Source organism: Nycticebus coucang, chromosome 4, assembly GCF_027406575.1.
Source record: "Nycticebus coucang isolate mNycCou1 chromosome 4, mNycCou1.pri, whole genome shotgun sequence".
Classification (NCBI taxonomy): Eukaryota; Metazoa; Chordata; class Mammalia; order Primates; family Lorisidae; genus Nycticebus; species Nycticebus coucang.
In genome coordinates, this window is record NC_069783.1 from 73,372,422 (window position 1) to 73,395,686 (window position 23,265).

General features: G+C 39.4%; 1 protein-coding gene, 1 non-coding gene and 2 pseudogenes across 2 annotated transcripts in view; 2 read left to right on the forward strand and 2 right to left on the reverse strand.

Annotated features, from left to right (window-relative positions):
* Positions 1-23,265, reverse strand: part of M1AP (meiosis 1 associated protein) — a 119,063-nt gene that overhangs the window by 69,682 nt on the left and 26,116 nt on the right. Inside the window, exon 3 of the mRNA XM_053590022.1 lies at positions 14,083-14,268. Coding sequence (XP_053445997.1) covers positions 14,083-14,268 — 186 coding nt within the window. The remainder of the gene's footprint in view (positions 1-14,082; positions 14,269-23,265) is intronic.
* On the forward strand, positions 13,825-13,960 carry LOC128585234 (small nucleolar RNA SNORA2/SNORA34 family). The gene has a single exon (XR_008379958.1). It is a non-coding gene; the product is annotated as a small nucleolar RNA SNORA2/SNORA34 family (small nucleolar RNA).
* LOC128585039 (uncharacterized) lies at positions 17,566-17,634 on the reverse strand (annotated as a pseudogene).
* Positions 19,279-21,468, forward strand: LOC128583364 (cullin-4B-like; annotated as a pseudogene).

Genomic DNA, 23,265 nt, shown 5'->3' on the forward strand with positions numbered 1-23,265 from the left:
TGGGGCCACTTGTTCTTTTCTTGCTAATATGTTTGAGTTCTCTGTGGATTCTGGTTATTATACCTTTGTCAGAGATATAACCTGCAAATATCTTCTCCCATTCTGAGGGCTGTCTGCTTGCTTTACTTACTGTGTTCTTGGCTGTGCAGAAGCTTTTTAGTTTGATCAGGTCCCAGTAGTGTATTTTTGATGCTGCTTCAATTGCCTGGGGGGGTCCTCCTCATAAAATGTTCACCCAGGCCGATTTCTTCAAGAGTTTTCCCTGCACTTTCTTCTATTATTTTTATAGTTTCATGTCTTAAGTTTAAATCTTTAATCCAGTGAGAGTCTATCTTAGTTAATAGTGAAATGGTCTAGTTTCAGTCTTCTACAGGTCACCAGCCAGTTCACCCAGCACCATTTGTTAAATAGGGAATCTCTTCCCCACTGAATGTTTTTAATTGGCTTGTCAAAGATTAAATAATGGTAAGTAGCTGGGTTCATCTCTTGGTTCTCTATTCTGTTCCAGACATCTACCTCTCCGTTTTTGTGCCAGTAACCATGCTGTTTTGATCACTATCGATTTATAGTATAGTCTGAGTCTGGTAGCATGATTCCTCCTCCTTTGTTTTTATTTCTGAGTAATGTCTTGGCTATTTGAGGTTTTTTCTGATTCTATATAAAATGAAGTATTATTTTTTCGAGACTTAAAGTATGACAGTGGTGCTTTAATAGGGATTGCATTAAAATTGTATTGCTTTGGGTAGTACAGACATTTTAACAATGTTGATTCTTCCCAGTCCTTAGCATGGTATGTTTTACCATTTATTAACATTTTCAGCTATTTCTTTTCTTAGAGTTTCATGGTTCTCTTTATAGAGATCTTTCGTGTCCTTTGTTAGATAAACGCCCAAATATTTTATCTTCTTTGGCATTACTGTGAATGGAATAAAGTCCTTGACTGTTTTTTCAGCTTGACTATTATTGGTATATATAAAGGCTACCAATTTATAAATGCTGATTTTATAACCTGAGATGCTGCTGTATTCCTTGATCACTTCTAAGCATTTTGTAGTAGAATCCCTGGTGTTTTCCAGATATACAATCATATCTTTGCAAAGAGTGAAAGTTTGATCTCTTCTGACCCTATATGGATATCCTTGATCACCTTTCTTCCCTAATTATGATGGCTAAAACTTCCATTATGATGTTAAAAAGCAGTCGAGACAATGGGCAACCTTGCCTGGTTCCTGATCTGAGTGGAAATGATTTCAATTTAACTCCATTCAATATGATATTGGCTGTGGGTTTGTTGTAGATGGCCTCTATCAGTTTAAGAAATGTCCCTTCTATACCAATTTTTTTCAGTGTTGTGATTATGAAGGGATGGTGGATATTATCAAAAGCTTTTTCTGCATTAATTGAGAGAATCATATGGTCTTTGTTTTTTAATTTGTTTATGTGCTGAATTATATTTATAGATTTATGTATATTGAACCAGCCTTGAGACCATAAGATAAAACCAACTTGGTCATCATGTATAATTTGTTTGATGTGTTGCTGGATTCTGTTTGTTAGGATCTTGTTGAATATTTTTGCATTTATATTAGTGATATTGGTCTGTAATTTTCTTTTCTTGTTGGGTCTTTTCCTGGTTTGGGCATCAGGGTGATGTTTGCGTCATAGAACGTGTTGGGTAGTAGTCCTTTTTCTGTATTTTGGAAAAGGTTGAGTAATATAGGTACTAGTTCCTCTTTAAAAGTTTGGTAGGAAAAAAAAAAGGTTTGGTAGAATTCTGACGTGAAGCCATCTGGTCCTGGGCTTTTCTTTTTAGGGAGATTTTGTATGGTTGATGCTATTTCAGAACTTGATATAGGCCTGTTTAACATTTCCACTTGATTCTGGCTAAGTCTTGGAAGGTGACGTGCTTCCAAGTATTGGTCAATTTCCTTTAGATTTTCATATTTCTGAGAACAAAGTTTCTTGTAATATTCTTGTAAAATTTCTTATAATATTAAGGAGTTTTTGAATTTCTGAGGATCCTGTTTTCATTTCATCTTTGTCGTTTCTGATTGATGAAATTAGAGCTTTTACTTTTTTTTTTTTTCCTGGTTAGTTTAGCCAAAGATTTGTCTATTTTATTGACCTTTTCAAAAAACCAACTTTTTGATATATTGATCTGTTGTATAATCCTTTTGTTTTCAATTTCATTTAATTCTGCTCTAATTTTGGTTATTTCTTTTCTTCTACTGGGTTTGGGGTTGGAATGCTCTTCCTTTTCCAGTTGCCTGAGATGTGCCATTAAGTTGTTAACTTCCCCTCTTTCCGTTCTCTTGAGGAAGGCTTGCAGTGCTATAAATTTCCCTCTTAGAACTACCTTTGTGGTATCCCAGAAGTCCTGATAATTCGTGTCTTCATTGTCATTTTTTTCAAAAAATTTGGTAATTTCCTTCTTACTCTCATCTATGACCCAGCTATCATTCAGCATAAGGTTATTTAACTTCCATGTTTTTGTATGAGTATGCAGATCCTGTTGTTACTGAGTTCAACTTTCATTCCATGGTGGTCTGAGAAGATGCAAGGAATAATTTATATTTTTAAAAATTTACTGAGGTTAGACTCGTGACCTAAGATGTGATCGATTTTGGAGTATGTTCCATGGGCTGATGAGAAGAATGTGTATTCAGTTTTGTTAGGATGTAATGTTCTGTAGATGTCTGTTAAATCCAAATGTTGGATGGTTAGGTTTAAATCTAAAATTTCTTTGCTCAGCTTTTTATTAGAGGATCTATCCAACACTGCCAAAGGAGTGTTGAAATCTCTGACTATTATGGAGCTGGAGGAAATCAAATTGCTCATGTCTGTTAGAGTTTTACTTATAAATTGAGGTGCATTCTGGTTGGGTGCATAAAAAGGAGTGTTGAAATCTTTGACTGTTATGGAGCTGGAGGAAATCAAGTTGCTCATGTCTGTTAGAGTTTTACTTATAAATTGAGGTGCATTCTGGTTGGGTGCATAAATATTAATAATCAAAATCTCATCATATTGAGTATTACCATTAACAAATATGAAGTCCAGTCTTATTCTTCCTTACTTTTGTTGGTTTAAAGCAGGTGTCCTCAAACTTTTCAAACAGGGGTTCACTGTCCCTCAGACTGCTGGAGGGCCAGACTATAGTTAAAAAAAAACAACAAAAAACTATGAACAAATTCCTATGCACACTGAGCACATCTTATTTTGAAGTAAAAAACAAAATGGGAACAAATACAATCACACCATCTCATGTGGCCCGCGGGCCGTAGTTTGAGGACCCCTGGTTTAGAGCCTATTGTATTTGCAAATAGAATTGCAACACCTACTTTTTTCTGATTTCCATTCGCCTGAAATATAGATGACCATCCCTTCACTGAGTCTTATTTATCTTTTAAGGTAAGATGAGATTCTTGTATGCAGCAGATATCTGGCCTGAGTTTTTGTATCCAGTTAGCCAACCTGTGCCTCTTTAGAGGACAGTTTAAGCCATTCACATTAATGGAGAATATTGATAAGCCCGCTACAATTTTGGGTATTGAGCTTTTCAAAAATCTAGTGGACATTTTTAATCCTTTTGCCACTGTGGAAGTTGGAGTTTGATCAAAAGTTTCTGAGTGAGTTTACTTTCATGGTAGAGGATTGTGCTGGTCATTATGAAGGATAGGTCTGAGAATATCCTGAAGAGCTGGTGTAGTTATGGCAAATTTCTTCAACATGTGAGTGTCATTAAAGTATTTAATTTCTCCATCATAAATTAAACTCAGTTTAGCTGGATACAGGATCCTGGGTTGAAAGTTATTTTGTTTTAGGAGATTAAAAGTCGATGACAACTTTCTGGCTTGAAAGGTTTCAGCAGAGATATCTTTAGTCATTCTATTATTCTTCCTTTTGTAGGTTATGGTTTTCTTACGTCTGGCTGCTTTCAGAATTTTCTCCTTTATATTAACTTTAGTGAAGTTAATTATGATGTGCCTGGGGGATGTCTTATTTGGGTTGAGTCATGCTGGGGTTCTGAAACTGAATTTCAGAATCTCTTGGCATGTCTGGAAAATTCTCTTTCATAATTTCATGGAGAAGAGTCTCTGTGCCTTGCAAAGCCACTTCATCACTTTCAGGGATTCCTATGAGGCAAATATTAGCATTCTTCGAATTATCCCAGAGCTCTCTGAGAGAATGATCCATTTTTGCTCTCCATTTCTCTTTCTCTTTGAGAGTTTGGGAGCGTTCGAAAGCTTTGTCTTTAATGTCAAATCCTTTCTTCTGCTTGCTCCATTCTGTTACTAAGGGATTCTACTGTATTTTTCAGATCTTTGAGGGTTGTAAATTCTTGCCTCAATGTGTCAAAATCTTTGGTGATTTTGTCTTTAAATTTGTCGAATTCTTGAGACAACTTTTGAATTGCTCCTCGAATTTCTAATTCCAATTTTTCCTCCATTCTATTAATCTTGTTTGCGATCCAAATTCTGAATTCTATTTCTGACATCTTGGCCATCTGTTTATGAATGGGATCTTCAGTTGCATCTGCCATATCTTTCCTTGGGGGGGCGGTGTGTTGATCTACTCTGGTTATTCATGTTACCGGAGTTTTTCTGCTGATTTCGTCTCATGATTATTTTACACCGTTTGACTAGACAAGCAGATAAAGAGAAGTTGGGTTGGAGGCTCCAGGAGTAGTGATGGACCAGCCCTTTACCCCAAAAGCTGGGACTGGTGTCTGTACCTTTTCCCCTGGAGCTTTGCCAAGGACCCATACAGTGCTATGGTGCTATGGCCTGAGAAACTGGGGACCTGCTTGGTGTGGTGGGGTTAAGTGGCTCTGTCTTGTTTTTAGCTGGTCTCTGTCCTACCCTAGTGAATCAGTTACTCTGGGTTGAAGTCTCAGCTGTGGAGAAATACCAGCAATTAAGTCACCCCGCCCCCGCCCCCAGGCAACAATTAGAAAAGGAAAATCAAACCTTCCCACAACCACACAACCAGGGTACCATTCGGATAGTCCTCGGGCAATTGGCCCAGTTCAAGAGGTCCAAATCAATTGTCTCAGTCAACACCTGTCTCAGGTGGGAGAGTTTAAAAGGTCTCTGGCAACTAGATCACAGAGGTCTGCTGATAACTCAACTATGACTTGCTCTATTACTCTGTGAGGTCAGGAGGGCCCACCCAGAAAATAGATTAGTCTGGGAAGGTTGATGTCTCCTTCTCCACCTTGCACCTCTGTTACACCCAGTCACTGATAACCCCACAGGGCTGTGACCCAGTTGCTTCCAATGAGCAGATACTCCAGGGGTTTGCACCTGCCTGATCACAGGGAGATCTATGTCTCCTCGCCCAGGCCGCTACTCCCTGCCACTATCCGGCAGGGGGAGGTGAAGCCTGACAACCTCAGGTGCTTAATGGAGGCTGGGGCTGTTCACTCAGTTCCAGCCCTGCCCCTGATTGATGTTACTGACAGAACAACTCTGCAGAATTTGTTTCTGTCCCGGCTAAATTCCCTGGCAGAAGAGAAGCTGTTTTGAGTTCACAGAATCTGTGCCTCAGGCCCTGTCTGTGCCACTGCCCCATCTTGGCTGCAGTTTGTATTCGCAGTATGGTTAGCTGTCATTTCCAACCTCTGCCTTCCCTCCTTTGTCTCGGCTAATGATCCCCTGAGGGCCGGGTGCATCCCAGGCTCAGTAAAGCAGTCCTCTGGGTCTGCCCTGCCCTGGGAATCTACCGGCTCTACACGTGGGTCTTCTAGTCCCCGTGCTCTGCCCAGGCTGGTACCGCCTCAGGCAAACCCTTTACTCATGGGGCCTGTGTTTCTGTCCCAGATCTGTTCCACCAGTGGCTGCCACAAGAGAAGATGCCCAGCCTCCTCTGGCTGCCCAGAGAGATAGGGGGTGTGACTCCAGAAGGGTGAGCCCTATTGTTGTCACTGTGGCTGCTGCTCTGTGCTTCGGGGCACACCACTCCTGTATGGTTCCCTGTCAGCTGACCATCCTCTCTTCACTCCTGTGCTGCAGCATCAGCACTGACCAGCAGTCCATGGCCTATCCACACCTCTCGAGAAAATACCCAAGAATCTGGACTCTTGAGAGACAGGCTTCCAGACCTCAGAGTGAGAGTGGAGGGGAGTGCTGGGAGTTCAGAATTGCAGGTAGAGAATATATACAGTTTTATACAATTTTATGCCTGGCAGGAGAGTGCCGTGGCACCCTAGTAGGGGAAGTAGGTCCAGTTTTTAGAGGGTCTCTCCCATGGGATATAATGAGAGGACTTTTGAACTCTGCTTGCTTGTTTGTATGGCATACTCTGAGCCGTTCTCATGGGGGAGAGGACTCCCGTCTGCTTGGTGATGGATTTTATACCTTTGGTTTGTATCCTTGGAGTCACAGCTCACCTCAGCATGGTTGATGTGCGTTCTTCAACCTTCTCTCTTGGCACAGCTCTAATCCCCCGGGTTACTTGCTAAATTTCTGTCCTTTAACTCTCCTTCTGGATGGAAGCCTCTGTGGAAAGCTGGCTTCAGTCAGCCATCTTGCCTCCGCCCCCTGTGAATAGTGTTTTAAGACTGCATGAAGCACTGACAGCATCTCACCTGCTCAAAAACACTTTGATTTTACAATTAAGCAAAGGAAATTTGCTAAATATTAGAGAGCCTATGTGCTCCTTTCTCTCAATGGTGCTTCCAATATAGCATTCTCAGACTGTTTTCTCTCCTTGTTCAAGCTGGTTCCAGTTGAGCTATTTCTTTTGCGCTTTTTGACTCTAAAATGTACTTATTCTTTTTTTTTGGTGACAGTCTCAAGCTGTCACCCTGGGTAGAGTACAGTGGCATCATAGCTCCATAGCTCACAGCAATCTCCACTTTTGGGCTCAAGCAATCCTCTTGTCTCAGTTTTTCTATTTTTAGAAGAGACAGGGGTCTCACTCTTGCTCAAGCTGGTCTTGAACTCATGAACTCAAGCAATCCACCTGCCTTGGCCTCTCAGAGTGTGAGGATTACAGGAGTGAGCCACTGCGCCTGACCTAAAATGTAGTTACTCTTGACTAATATATCTGACCTAAAGGAACACTGAGGTATTTGCATTCCATTCCACTTTTGGAACTTGGAAAGCCTGTCCTGGAAGCTGAAGTGCAAATCTTTGTCACAGAAGGATTATATGTGAATATTTTATTCTATCACAATGAACATGCTGTTTTTTTATTAGTAGTATTCTCTTAGACTTTGAAACTTTGGATGGTAATCATTAAATATACACAATTTTCTTTGCACTGAGATGGTTTGATTTATGAAGAGGAATGCAGAGTAAAATCTAAACTTTTCTCTCGTCTATGTGCAGTAGCTGTGGGTTTGTTAAATATGCCCATAATGTATTGGGTATGTTCCTTCTATACCTAATTTGTTTAGGGTTTTTATCATGAAGGATGTTAAATTTTATCAAATGCTTTTTTTGCATGTAGTGAGATGATCATACAGTTTTTGTCCTTCATTCTGTTAAAGTGATGTATTATGTTTATTGATTTGTGTATGTTGAACCATCTTTGAATTCCTGGAATGAATCCCATTTGATCATGGTGAATGACCTATTTGACGTGCTATTGGTTTGGTTTGCTAATATTTGATTAAAGACTTTTCTTTTTCTTTTTTTTTTTTTTGTAGAGACAGAGTCTCACTGTACCGCCCTCGTGTAGAGTGCCGTGGCGTCACACGGCTCACAGCAACCTCTAACTCCTGGGCTTACGCCATTCTCTTGCCTCAGCTTCCTGAGCAGCTGGGACTACAGGTGCCCGCCACAACGCCCGGCTATTTTTTGGTTGCAGTTTGGCCGGGGCTGGGTTCGAACCCTCCACCTTCGGTATATGGGGCCGGCGCCCTACTCACTGAGCCACAGGCGCCGCCCTGATTAAAGACTTTTCAGGGATATTAACCTGTAGTTCTGGTTTTTTGTTGTGTCTTTGTTTTTTGTACCAGTGTAATGCTGGCCTCGTAAAATGAGCTCGAAAGATTTCCCTCTACTTCAATTTATGGCATTGTTTGAGAAGAACTGGTTTTAGTTCTTCTTTAAAAGTTTGGTGGAATTTAGCAGCTAATCTATCAGGTCCTGGGCTGTTTATTACTGATTTAATCTCAGTACTTGTTTGGTCTGTTCAAATTTTCTATGTCTTCATGATTCAATCTTGGTAGTTTGTATATGTCTAGGAACTTATCCCTTTCTTCTAAGCTTTCCTATTTGTTGATGCATAGTTGTTTATAATAGTCTCTAATGATCTTTCATCGTCTGTGGTATTGGCTATGATGTCTCCTTTTTCATCTCTAATTTTATTTGAGTCATCTCTCTTATTTTCTTAGTCTAGCTAAAGATTTGTTGATTTTGTCTGTCTTTTCAAAAAACAACTGTTTTATTGATATATTGTATTTTTTTTGTTTCTATTTCTTTTATTTCTGCTCCGATCTTTATTATTTCTCTTTCTACTAATTTTGGGTTTAGTTGTTCTTATTTTTCTAGTTCCTTGAGTGAAATATTAAGTTGTTTATTCAAGATCTTTCTACTTTTTGATGTAGGCATTTATTGTTATAAACTTCCCCCTTAGAACTGCTTTTGCTGTATTCCATAGATTTTTTTTGCCAGGGAGGGTTTGAACCCGCCACCCTTGGCATGTGGGTCTGGCACTCTACTCCTTGAGCTGCAGGTGCCGTCCAGTATCCCATAGATTTTGTTATGTTGTATTTCCATTTTCATCGGTCTCAAGACATTTTTACATTTTCTTTTTAATTTCCTCATTGACTCACTGGTTATTCAGAAATGTGTTGTTTAATGGTGTTCTCTGATCTTCCTGGATCTGTGGTTTGGTGTCTGACCTTAATTTCAAAACTTAGATAAATTCATACTTATTATTGCTTCAAATATTTCTTCCATTCCTTTCTTTCTTTCTTTCTTTTTTTTCCTTCTGGTATTCCCATTACTTGTAAATCATACCTTTTGTAGTTGTCCTACATATCTTGGATATTAAGTTTTGGTTTTGTATTTCAGTTTTAGCTTTTCAGTTCTGGAGGTTTCTGTTGATACATTCTTTATCTCAGAGATTCTTTCTTCAGCTATGATAAGTTTACTGTTAGGTCATCAAATAAGAAATTTCCAATTTTGAATCAAAAGTTATAATTATTATATCTCAAACAAGAAGCAGTAAAACTAATCAAAGTATGCACCAAACCATAGACATAGTTTTTCCAACTTAACAGCAGTTGTGTATGCCAGCAGCAAAGAAGCCTGAAGAGTGGCAATAGTGTGAAAGATGTTTTTCATAGCTTGTTGAGAACTGAATATTTTTCCTTGTAAGAAGTGGTTCAGGCCAGGTGTGGTGGATCACACCTATAATCCTAGCACTCTGTGAGGCCAAGGTAGATGGATTGCTTGAGTTCAGGAGTTTGAGACCAGTCTGAGCAAGAGCAAGACCTCATCTCTACTAAAATTAGAAGAAGCTGGGAGTTATATCAGGCTCCTGTCATACCAGCTACTGGGGAGGCTGAGGCAAAAGGATCTCTTGAGCCTTAGAGTTTGAGGTTGCTGTGAGCTATGATGACACCACAACAACTCAACTCCAGGATGACAAAGTGAGACTGTCTCAAAAAAAAAAAAAAAAATTGAAAGAAAGAAAATAGTCCAAAGCCTGGAAGAAGCTGTAGTCAGTTGGTGCAAGGTTGGTAAATATAGTGGATGACAGAGAGCTTTCAAGCCCAGCTTCTGTAGTTTGTGTGACATATGGTTGATCATTTTCTTGCAAGATGGTTGACCTGTCCCTATTGACAGGCTGTTTAATTGCAAATATACTCATCGATTCATCCAACCAGTCACAGTAGACATCTGTTGTAATTGACTAACTGGATTTCAGGATGCTATGAATAGTACCAGCACTGTACTACCAAACAGACACAATTAGCTTTATTTATTTATTTTAGGATATAAAAGTATAAGGTTATTTTATATTAGAGAGAGAGAAGAGAGTGAGAGGAAGAGATGAGAAAGAGAGAGAGGGGGGCACCTGTGGCTCAATGTGTAGGGGACTGACCCCATATACTGAGGGTGCCGGGTTCGAATCTGGCTCCAGCTAAATTGCAACAAAAAATAGCCGGGTATTGTGGTGGGTGCCTGTTGTCCCAGATACTCGGGAGGCTGAGGCAAGAGAATTGCCTAAACCCAGGAGTTGGAGATTGCTGTGAGCTATGATGCCACGACACTCTACCGAGGGTGACAAAGTGAGATTCTGACTCTAAAAAAAAAAAAAAAGAGAGAGAAAGACAGAGGAGAGCAGAGAGCAAGGAGTGAGAACAGAATATGCAGGGGCATTAACTTTTTTTAATGAATATTTGCTTTTGGACTGCGTTTTGGTACTTCATCTTTATTCAACCATTTTGTTGATTTGCGATTATCAAAAATAATCCATTAAAAAAATAATTCATTTTTTATCACACATAACAATACGGTGTAGAAATGGTTCACCTTTATGTCATGACAATAAAGGCAAGCTTTGAGACGATTTCTCATTTGATTCATGTGGAACTCACCTATCCAAGCATCTTTACCTTGCCAATTTGTTTCAAATGGTCCAATATTGTTGGAAAGTTGGTTTCAACAACAGTTGGTCTCAGGTTGCTCATGTGGTTCATTTTCAGATTTAAGTCACCAGAATGGAACCTCTCAAACCATTGATGTATGCGCATTCATTAGCCAAGTCCTTCCCAAACACTTCATTGATATTAATATATTAAGCTATCTGTGGTTCATTGGTTCCATGACAGAACTCTTAGGAGAGGGAGGGGAGGGAAAGGGGAAGGATGGATAGAGAGAGGGCAATTGGTGGGACCACACCTATAGTGCATTTTACAAGTATACATGTTAAATTTCCTAAGTTAGTTTCCTTAGTTAACACAATAACTAAGAAAATGTGGTGAAGGCTATGTTAACCAGTTGGAGGAAAATATTTCAAATTGTATATAAAATCAGCACATTGTACCCCATGATTGCATTAATGTATACAGCTATGATTTAATAAAAAAAATCTTCTGCAAAGAAAATAACACCATTTATCATATCCATGATTTCACAAAAATTGCTCTAAAAAATTTGCAAGGTAATCACAAGCCAAAATGTGCTTTTGAAAGAATGAGGCTGTACCTTAATAAAAATAAAACAAGAAGTATTGGGGCAGCTCCTGTGGCTCAAGGAGTAGGGTGCTGGCCCCATATACCGGAGGTGGTGGGTTCAAAACCAGCCCCGGCAAAAAAAAAAAACAAAAAAAACAACAACAAGAAGTATTAATAAGTAAAATGTCAGAGATATCAACTGTCAAACTCAGTACTTAAGGAAATTTGAAATTTCATACTTGATAACTTAATAACAAGCCCATCATCAAAGGCTTTCTTCATATCTGTTATATGTTTTTGATCTCTATCATTTCTTTTTGGTTCTTTCTTAGCATTCTTGCTTTTTTAATTTTATATTTTATCTTTTATTTTATTTTTATTGTATTTTTTTGAGACAGAGTCTCAAGCTGTCACCCTGGGTAGAGTGCTGTGGTGCCATAGCTCACAACAACCTCAAACTCTTGGGCTTAAGCGATTCTCTTGCCTCAGCCTCCCAAGTAGCTGGGACTACAGGTGCCCGCCACAATACCCGGCTATTTTTTTTTTTTGTAGAGACAGAGTCTCACTGTACCACCCTCTGGTAGAGTGCCATGACTTCACACAGCTCACAGCAACCTCTAACTCTTGGGCTTACGTGATTCTCTTGCCTCAGCCTCCCAAGCAGCTGGGACTACAGGCGCCTGCCACAACGCCCGGCTATATTTTTTGTTGCAGTTTGGCCGGGGCTCGGTTTGAACCTGCCACCCTCGGCATATGGGGCTGGTGCCCTACTCACTGAGCCACAGGCGCCGCCTGCCCGGCTATTTTTTTGTTGCAGTTGTCATTGTTGTTTTAGCTGGCACCGGCTGGATTCGAACCCGCCACCCTTGGTGCATGTGGACGGTGCTGTAACCACTGTGCTACAGCTGCCAAGTCTTTCTTAGCATTTTCACCTACTTACATTGCCTATCTGTTTTTGAATGCGTCTACTTTATCCATTAGAGCTTTCAGCATATTAATCATGGTTGTTTTAAATTCTATTGTCTGATACTTCCAACATCCCTGCCATGTCTGTTCTGATGCTTGCTTTGTCCCTTCAAAATGTGTGTTTTTTTTTTTTGCATTTTACTATGCCTTATATTTCTTTGTGATAATTGGACATGATATACTGGGCTAAAGGAACACTTGGAAGTAGGCCTTTAGTAATGTGGTGGTATGGAATGGGGAGGAAGAAGAATTTTATAATTCTAGGATAAGATCTTGGTCTTTTAGTTAACCTATGCCTCTGAACTGTGAACTTCACAAGTGTTTCTCAGCCTACCCCCACCACCTTAGGTGGGACTGGATAGCAAGTGTGGGCCAGAGTTGAGTATTTTTCTTCTGCTATATTGAAGGTATTTATTTCCCTTCTCCCAGGTCAGGCTCTGATAAAACCCCAGCAGGTGAGGTTCTGTTTAACTAGTTTCTCCTGAGGGCAGAACTTGGTAAGAGCAGAATACTTTGGTGCATTTCAAGTGGTTCCTTTTCTCCTCTCCCTGTCAAAGACATGAGGGATGGTTTTCCCTGATATTTAGTATGAGAACCTTGTTGAGTTCCTGGAGATAAAACTCACAGAAGTAGTGGGGGCCCCCTATTACTAGGTCTCCCTGGAGTTTTTAACTCTCAGACTAGCCCACACCTACCCTCCAGCAGTTTGTCAATTACAGTTCAGGTTTTCCTACTTCAGCACTGGTTCCTGTGGAATTTTCTGCTTCTGTATCTCTTGTGATTCTTCGTACCTGTCTGATGTTGCTCCAGTTTTGGAGGCAGCAGTTTGCCCTGTGACCTAACTTCTCTTAGGGTTCTAAAAAGAGTTGTGGATTTTCAGTTTGTTCAGTTTTTTACTAGTTGTTGACTTCCAAAATCCTTATATGCAGAACTGGAAACTAGAAATTCCACACAATTACAGTAGAACCTCCATAAGTTTATTACCTCCTTACACCACCTCCCTAAATTGACCTAATTTTCATAGACCAGACGTGCACCACATGTACCTATTGGTACAGTAGGCTTAGTTCCTTATGTTGACCACCTCTGTATGTTAGCCAGTTTGTTATAGTACCTTGGGTGGTCAACTTCTACTGTATTTTTTAACTCATCTGTTTGATTCCTTAGGTTATAAGAGACTGAAAACTGTTTTAAGTTATACTCACTCATGTACCTAATGAAGTATCCAGCCATGGCTTATTTATATTTTTAAGATTATCTCAGTCTGGCACCAGAATAGTAGCAATTTTTACATGTGTTAATCATAAGAAGATTTACTCAATTTGGTGCCAAATTTGATTAAGAACAGTTATAAATTCTTAAGTGTACCCAGGTAAATACAATATCAATTTAGGCAGTTCAATGTGTGCTTTATGAGTTCCAAAAATTTAGAGGCAGATGGAATATTCAGATTTTATTTTGATTTTAGTTTTTTCTTATAATTTACTTTGACTCATATGTTTAGCTCCTTTCTCTGCCTATGTCTTTATTAAGAACTAATTGAGTATCCAAGTTGTAGGAAAAAAAGAAACATGTCCTCTGCCCACAGAGGGTTGAAAATCTAGCTTTGAAAACTATATTCATGTGTATGAAACACAGAACAATTTAAAGATGTTAAATAATGAAGCACCTAGACTGCTTGAAATGAGAAGATGGCATGGAGTCCTAAAGACCAGCATCTCTTGTTGGCCCTGAATCAAGGCCAGCATTTGCTGAAGCTGTTGGTTTCAAGCAGGAGCCTAAAGAATTATCTTTCTATGGTCTGTTGGCCATTTCAGAACTTTGGAAATGTAATGGTCAATTCATTAGAAAGAAACAGTATGAGTCATTGGTGATAGATGTAGGCGAGTGTGATTTGTAGTCTTAATACTGGGGTTCCAAAATACCCATAAAATATTATTATATTTATCTCAAAAAAAAAAAAAAAGACCAGCATCTCTTACCTCCAGGGAAGTATAGGTCAGAGCTGCACTTGTGGTCACATGTCTGATGTACTGTTTGAACTGCTGGAGCCCATCCTCTACTGCTAGCCGGAGAGAAGTGCTTTGTGGTCTGAAACAACCCTCTCTCTGTAACATGCGGAGCTCTGAGATGCAGGCCTGCAATCTAGCAAAGTTCCCTTTTACTTGCTGTAGGAAAAAAATAAATCAAAGATATAAATTTTTACAGACCTCAGTTTGAGATTAGTTGGCAGTCTAAATTCATTATCAATAACTCCTCAGGAGTCCCCTCCCTTGCTGAAAATCTGTTTATTTGAGCAATATCTATTGAGTGCCTACTGTGTGCCTATTGTCTAAGGCACTGCACTCAAAATCTTGCCTACACCAGAGGAAGAAAAATTTGCAACCCAAAGGTTTGGATTGTATGAAGTTATCAGAAACAGGAAAGTGTTTTAACTCATTCACTCACACAAAGGAAGGTCTGGTTTTGACCACTTAGTTTTACTTTGGGGTGAATTGTAAACTGGAGGCCAAGTAGGGTTAACCTTAGACATCATCTTCATTTCTGAGTCATTCTAGGTACCAAGAGCTTTTCTATTTGAGAACAATGTTTTCTCAGAAATGAGAATGGTGTGGCTGATCATTTCGGAATGAATGAGGTCCTAATCTACTCCTCATGATAACTTCAATACACTAGAGCTACTTGGCTCACTCTGCAGCCAACATGTAAACCCCAGACAAATGACCTCTTTGTTCTCTTCATCATCCTTTATAAAAAATTTAGTCTATTCTGGGCCAATGTTACTTCTCCTAAGGATATATGCATTTTGATAAATGTGGACTGAAGGATTGTGGTATTATTTGAAGGAATTGCATTGCCGTTAGCAGGTGGGGAGGGGGGTAACTATATTTTGGAATGGGGATACCTTCCTAACCAAAGAGCAGAACTGAGCAATATGTACAATGCATGTAAAATCTATGAGCATGAGCTACCATACCCCCAGGGAACAAAGACTGCTTAAGTCAAGGCCTGCCTTGCTTAGTTTCACAGCTGCTTGATTTGCTTACATGCTCCTCTCCCTGAGGCTCTGCGGGGAAAATACAAAAAATTGGACATAATTCTTATGCAAAAAGAACTTGCAATGTAGGTAGGAAAATAAGAAAACTACTCAAGAAATGAAGGAGAACAAATCATACTATTATAGGTGTAGCCTAGGAGGCTTGGAGTATTTTTTCTCACGTATTACCTAAAAGAATCTAAATCATAATATATCCCTTTATACATTTTAAAGTCAACATCTAGATTTTAAAATTCCAAATACTAATGCTAAGGATGTAACTACCTGCATATTTTAAATATCAAGATTTTAAAATAAAACTTTTCAAAATGTAAGCCAGTGGAATCTAAATGCATGATGATTTAATACTTAGCATTATTCAATTTAAAAAGTAAATGAACAAGCTTTTTTTTCAACAGGTGGAGATTTAGATTATTTCTTTTTCTCCTTGAACTCATATTTCCATTTCACCTTCCCCACAGAGAGTTTTGTCATAATGTAAAATAATTTTATGCTTGGCAATTTTTTATTGATCACCCTACCATACTTCTCTGCATTAAAAATGTCTATATGTTGCAAAATTTCTAAATTTCTTTCTTTTTTTAGAGACAGAGTCTCACTTTTTTACACTCGGTAGAGTGCCATGGCATCACAGCTCACAGCAACCTCCAGCTCTTTGGCTTAGGTGATTCTCTTGCCTCAGCCTCCCGAGGCCCCTGCCACAATGCCCAGCTATTTTTTTGTTGTGGTTTGGCTGTTGTGCCCTACTCACAGAGCCACAGGCACCACCTAAGATTTCTTAATTTCTTATGATCATAGGCTCTAAGGGGCACTCTAGATTGAGTTATTATTAGAATTACTGTTCATATACCATTGACCAAAACAACATACCTATTACAAATTTTGAAAAATAAGTATTGGAATTAATCTAAAATAAAAAATGAAATAAAACAAAGAAAAATAAGTATTGGCATTAACATAAACTTTAATTGGAAATACACCTCTTAATAGCATGGACCAGCTAGGTTCTTCAATTAGTTTAGGTTTATGTATATAAATTAACTGCTGCTCAAATGGTACACCATTCAGTATCAATTCTATTCTTTTTTTTTTTAATTTGGTGGTCAACATGTGCTGAGTTTATTGTATCTTTATGAACAGAGAAAAATCTTGTCTCCTCTTGACCAGATACCCCCAAAGTTGTAAAAATATAATATGGTTCCGATTTGAGAATGTCTATTAAAAAAATTAAAAAAAAAATTTTTTTTAGAGACAGAGTCTTCCTCTGTTGCTCTTGGTAGAGTGCTGTGCTGTCACTGCTCACAGCAACCTCCAGCTCCTGGGCTTAGGCAATTCTCTTGCCTCAGCCTCCTGAGTAGCTGGGACTACAGGCGCCCGCCACAATGCCCGGCTATTTTTTGTTGCAGGTTTGGCCGGGGCCAAAAAATAGCTGGGCGTTGTGGCAGGCGCCTATAGTCCCAGCTACTTGGGAGGCAGAGGCAGGAGAATCACTTAAGCCCAGGAGTTGGAGGTTGCTGTGAGCTGTGATGCCATGGCACTCTACCCACGGTGACAGCTTTAGGCTATCTCCAAAAAAAATTTTTGTATTTATGAGAATAGTACTATAGTAATAATAAGTAGAAATAGAGACAGCTGGCCACAAGTTTAGCCTGCCTAGGTGCACAGCACAGCAGCAGTCTTCTGTGAGGCAGGGAGATACTGCTATGGGTGCTGGTGGCATTCCAGCCCATCAGCTTGGGCATCAGGGCCACATCAGCCACCATCTGCTATATGTCCTAAATAGATGTCCACCCTATGAGGGACACAGGTTTGAGGCCCTGCTATGGGGCACAAGGGGCTCTGCAGCCCTGGGCCAGGCCCAGAGAGACAGTCCCACAGGCCGTCAGCTACCAGGCACCAACTGGGCACACCTCATCCTGATAGTAATCATCATTTGGATGAGCAGGAAGATGGAGAGGCAGCCTGGGAATCATTTGCGGGAGCTCCAGATACCTGAAACAATACCTTTAGAAACAGTCTCCAGATCATCAGGATCTGTCGGAATACCATGCTAAATGAACTTTTAAAATCTTCCTTCTCACTAGAAAACAGTTGCACGAGGGAGGGCTGAGGATTCAATCGGTTCAAGCACCCCACTGCAGTCTAAAGGGCAGTGGGTTTTCACCTGCCAAAAACATTCTTCTGCTCTGTTTTTTTTTTTTTCCACAAAGAAAGTGTTCACTGACTTGAAGTATTTTCGGTTAAAATTGGTGTCTCTTGCAGGTACAGACATCGTCTGATGGCAGCCTTACATGCTGAGCACCCTTGACTTGGGGTGAACTGTTGGCATGTGGGGTTGGGAGTCCATCCAAGGCCTCTGCAGCAGACCAGGACACACTCGTCTTTCCCATATGTCTATTGCTCTGACTGTTTCAATTAGCAATAATCGCGCCTCAGATAAACCTCATTGGCTACAATACTGCCACTGTGCAAAGCTGCTCTGACTGTTGATTACTCTAATTATGAAATTCCTTCACCCATCTCTCACTTGCTATCAGCTTCAGCCTTCCTTGTACCACATGTTCACCTGAACTTCACTTACTACTAGATTTCCCCCAACCATATACCCATAGAGTCAAATCAAAATGAGACTATTGGATTTGAATATGAGTCCTTGGTTCCAAAGGTAAAATGTTTGTAACACTTACCACATGGGTCAGTTTCTCTCTCACAGAACCATTTGAAATCCATAGGACATGCTCTCTCTCCAGGTTACCATGTCCCCAAACTGAGCAGTTTGCAGATTCTACAGTGCCAAAGAAGTAGGAGTATTTTTTATATGGTACACTAGAAATGCTAGAGTTTTCAAAACTATGTATATTTTTACAATGTTTCTACCTCTGAATCTTAGATAATAGAAGTATAGGGCTTTGCTTATTTTAAAACATGAAAAGGACACAAAATGGAATAATTGCTTATCCTTTTCTCAGATATTGCTGAAATAAATGGTATAAATTATTTTTATTAAATGTGTGATTGTAGATTGAATCAAGATCTGTCTGAAGTTGTGGCTCACATTGTAGATTGAACAAGATCTGTCTGAAGTTGTGGCTGGTCTTAGCTGTCATCTAATGATACCCTCTGTAGCAGCACCAGGATGGACTACTCTGGTCATTGAAGTAAAACTTAGATTCCAGCCAGTGGGAATTATTCTGTGTCTGTCCTATAGTTGCAACACAACTGCAGACACATAAATAGAACATGGTGCAGCATTTTTATATATGAACTGTAGTAAAATGAATTTATGATATGGAAATGCCTTGTAGGGTATCACACTTAGTCTTTAAGTGACAGCACCAGGCTGGACTTCTCTGGTCACTGGCAAGGTGAGCCTTAAAAATTTCAGTGGGTAGGGTGCTGGCCCCATATACCGAAGATGGTGGGTTCAAACCTGGCCCCGGGTAGTAGTCCCAGCTACGTGGGAGGCAGAGGCAAGAGAATCGCCTAAGCCCAGGAGTTGGAGGTTTCTGTGAGCAGTGACACCAAGGCACTCTACCAAGGGCAATAAAAGTGAGATTCTGTCTCCAAAAGAAAAAAAAAATGCCATGGAAACTGAGATCTAGAAATCAATCCTTGGGCGGCGCCTGTGGCTCAGTGAGCAGGGCACCGGTCCCATATACCAAGGGTGGCGGGTTCAAACCCAGCCCCTGCCAAACTGCAATAAAAAAATAGCCGGGTGTTGTGGCGGGCGCCTGTAGTCCCAGCTACTCGGGAGGCTGAGGCAGGAGAATCGCCTAAGCCCAGGAGTTGGAGGTTGCTGTGAGCTGTGTGATGCCACAGCACTCTACTGAGGGCAATAAAGTGAAACTCTGTCTCTACAAAAAAAAAAAAAAAAATAGAAATAAATCCTTTAAAATTATTTATTCCTGTGTACTCTGGAAAGTCTTCTTGCAGCCTTGTTGTTATGTGTACCCCAGTTTGGAGAGATGTGCATAAACTATTATTTAGCAGTTTAGAAAAAAAGATCAACATTGAGAGAAAGGAGATGGGATGGGCTGAGTCTTCAAAAGGTAAGTCTTCGGAAAGAATATACCGTAGTATTTTATGTGTCTGGTGGATGGTTAGTAAGGGGGAGAGAGACAAATGCAGACAAATGATCAGGATGAGGAGCATTTTTTTGTTTCTGGACAGGACTTACATTCTTCAGAATTCAATGATACCCTCCATTTGGGACATGGGTCTGGAGTTATTTAGGGCTCATATCATAAGTGATCAGAAAGTTCAGAATAAGACAATTGATGGCATTCTTCTCTTGATTGAGAGGGAAAGGAATGGTGAAGCAGTTGATAGAAGTTTACTCTTTTAAACATGCTCTCTGGTTTGCAAATTTATCAAGATTCTTTTGAAAAACGATTTTTGGAAGAAACTAACTGGCCATATGCAGCTAAAGGCCAAAAATTAATGCAAGAAAGAGAGGTTCCTGAATATCTTCATTATGTTAACAAACTGTGTATAAGAAGAAGCAGACAGACTTATTACTTTACTTAGATCAGACCACCCAGAAGTCATTAATTGCAACTGTAGAAAATAACTGCTAGGTGAACACTTAACAGCAATTCTTTAGGAAGGTTTAAATAACCTCTTTGATGAAAACTGAATTCAAGATTTGTCTCTTCTGTGTCAGCTTTTCAGTAGCGTTCGAGGTGGAGTTCAGGTTCTCTGGCAACAGTGGATTGAATCTATCAAGGCATTTGGTAACACTATTGTAATTAATCCTGAAAAAAGATAAAACTATGGTTCAAGAACTGCTGGATTTGAAAGATAAAGTTGAACACATAATTGATATCTGCTTTCCGAAGAATGAAAAATTTATCAATGCCATGAAAGAAGCATTTGAAACATTCATTAACAAAAGACCAAATGAACCTGCTGAACTTACAGCTAAGTATGTAGATTCAAAACTTCGTGAAGCCAACAAAGAAACTACAGATGAAGAACTTGAGAAAATGTTGGATAAAATTATGATCATATTTAGATTTATACATGGCAAGGATGTTTTTTAGGCCTTTTATAAGAAAGATTTAGCCAAACACTTATTAGCCAAACTCTGTAGATGCTGAAAAGTCAATGCTGTCAAATTCAAACATGAATGCGGAGCTGCTTTCACCAGCAAACTTGAAGGAATGTTTAAAGACATGGAACTTTCTAAAGACATCATGATTCAGTTCAAACAGTATATGCAGAGTCAGAATGTACCTAGAGATATTGAATCAACTGTGAATATTTCGACAATGGGTTATTGGCCAACATATGTGCCAATAACCAGAGATGGTAAAACTTCAGGAGACTTTCAAGATGTTTAATTTAGGCAAGCACAGTGGTAGGAAACTTCAGTGGCAATCAACCCTAGGATACTATGTGCTAAAAGCAGAATTTAAAGAGAGTAAAAAAAGGACTCCAGGTCTCTCTTTTTCAAACACTGGTGCTGCTAATGTTTAATGAGGGAGAAGAGTTCAGTTTAGAAGAGATCAAGCAGGCTACCGGAATAGAGGATGGAGAGTTAAGGAGAACACTGCAGTCATTAGCCTGTGGCAAAGTTAGAGTTCTGTCGAAAAATCCAAAGGGCAAAGATATTGAAGATGGTGACAAATTCATTTGTAATAATGATTTCAAACACAAACCTTTCTTTCTTTCTTTCTTTTTTTTTTTTAGAAATAGTCTAAAGCTGTCACCCTGGGTAGAGTGCTGTTGCATCATAGCTCACAACAACCTCAAATTCTTGGGTTTAAGTGATTCTCTTGCCTCAACCTCCCAAGTAGCTGGGACTATAGGTGCCCAGCACAATGTCTGGCTATTTTTGTTTTTGTTGTTGTTGCAGTTGTCATTGTTGTTTTTTTTTTTTAGCTGGCCTGGGCTGTGTTCGAACCCACCAGCCTCAGTGTATGTGGCTGGCACCCTACCCATTGAGCTATGGGTGCTGTCAAACACAAACTTTTCAGAATAAAGATCAATCAAATGCAAATGAAAGAAATGGTTGAGGAACAAGTAAGCACTACGGAAAGAGTATTTCAAGACAGACAGTATCAATTTGATGCTGCAATTGTACAAATTATGAAGATGAGAAAGACACTTAGCCACAATCTCCTTGTTTCATAGATATATTACCAATTGAAATTTCCAGTAAAGCCTGCTGATATTAAGAGGAGAATAGAATCCTTAATTGACTGGGACTATATGGAAAGAGATTAAAAAAAATCCAAATCAATATAACCATATTGCAAAGAATGTTGGCCTTGGAGCACTTGCTGTCATATACAGTAGTAGTGGATAAACTAACATATTGATCTTATATTATTTGACTTCTTTTATACTACCAATGATCAAATGAAGCAGTATAATTAATGGAAATAGTGGAGTGGACTTTTTCTCAGTGCTTAGCATGCCCATTTTAAAGAGTAATACTTAACTTTAAGAAGAATGTTTTTGAACTCTTTGACTCTTTGCATGTTATTTAGTATCATGCAGAAAACACTTAAGAAAGTACCTGGTCTTCACAATTCCTCTTTGGAACTGGGGAAGAGGTCCCTATGGCTAATAAAAGGGAGAGGTGTTCTTATACATCATTGATTATGAAGCAAAAGGCTTATTTGTTTAAAATGTCATTTAAAGATACTTAAACTGCATGCAAATTTTATTTATTGTACTGAGTTCTGGATGTATTTATCAAATAGAAAAACAATCCTTTGAGGAAAAAAAGAATGTTAAATGTTGATGCTATGTTATTTGCTGTATAGGTGTTTTAAACTGATATGTTTTCAATAGACACCCCATCCAACAACCCTGTTCTGTTTTGCTGAATATCTTCAATATGCCTTCTTAATCCCTCTGTACTGTTTTCTGCCCTAGCATTAAAGTGCCATTCTTACTTTCATTAATGCTTTTTTTTTTTGGTTTGCATTTGCCTAGTATGCTTTTGCTTACCCTTTTCATTCTTTTCTTTTATGAAAGTCTCCCTCTCTTGCTCCAGGTAGAGTGCAGCAACCTCAAAGTCTTTGGCTCAAGCAGTCCTCCGGCTTCAGTCTCCTGAGTAGCTGGGACAACAGAAGCCTGCCATCATGCCTGGCTAATTTTTCTAGTTTAGTAGAGACAGGGTCTCACGCTTCGTCAGGTGGGTCTTGAACTCCTGAGCTCAAGAGATCCTCCTGCCTCAGCCTCCCAGAGTGCTAGAATTACAGGTGTGAGCCACTGCACCCCCACCTATTTTCAACTTTTCTAACTCACGTTGTTGTAGCTGTGTCTCTTAAAAACAACAGAGATTTTTTTCTTTTTTTTTATTATTAAATCATAGCTGTGTACATTAATGTGATCATGGGGCACCATACACTGGTTTTATAACCAGTTTGACACATTTTCATCACACTGGTAACACAGCCTTCCTGGCATTTTCTTAGTTATTGCGTTAAGACAGTTATATTCTACATTTACTAAGTTTCACATGTACCCTTGTAAGATGCACCACAGGTGTAATCCCACCAATCACCCTCCCTCTGCCCATCCTCGCCCCCTGTCCCCTCCCTTTCGCCTTTCCCCCTATTCTTAAGTTGTAACTGGGTTATAGCTTTCATGTGAAAGCCATAAATTAGTTTCATAGTAGGGCTGAGTACATTGGATACTTTTTCTTCCATTCTTGAGATACTTTACTAAGAAGAATATGTTCCAGTTCCATCCATGTAAACATGAAAGAGCTAAAGTCTCCATCTTTCTTTAAGGCTGCATAATATTCCATGGTGTACATATACCACAATTTATTAATCCATTCGTGGATCGATGGGCACTTGGGCTTTTTCCATGACTTAGCAATTATGAATTGGGCTGCTTGAACATTCTGGTACAAATATCTTTGTTATAATGTGATTTTTGGTCTTCTGGGTATATACCTAGTAGAGGAATTATAGGATTGAATGGCAGATCTATTTTTAGATCTCTAAGTGTTCTCCAAACATCTTTCCAAAAGGAATGTGTTAATTTGCATTCCCACCAGCAGTGTAGAAGTGTTCCCTTTTCTCCATATCCACGCCAACATCTCTGGTCTTGAGATTTTGTGATTTGGGCTAATCTTACTGGAGTT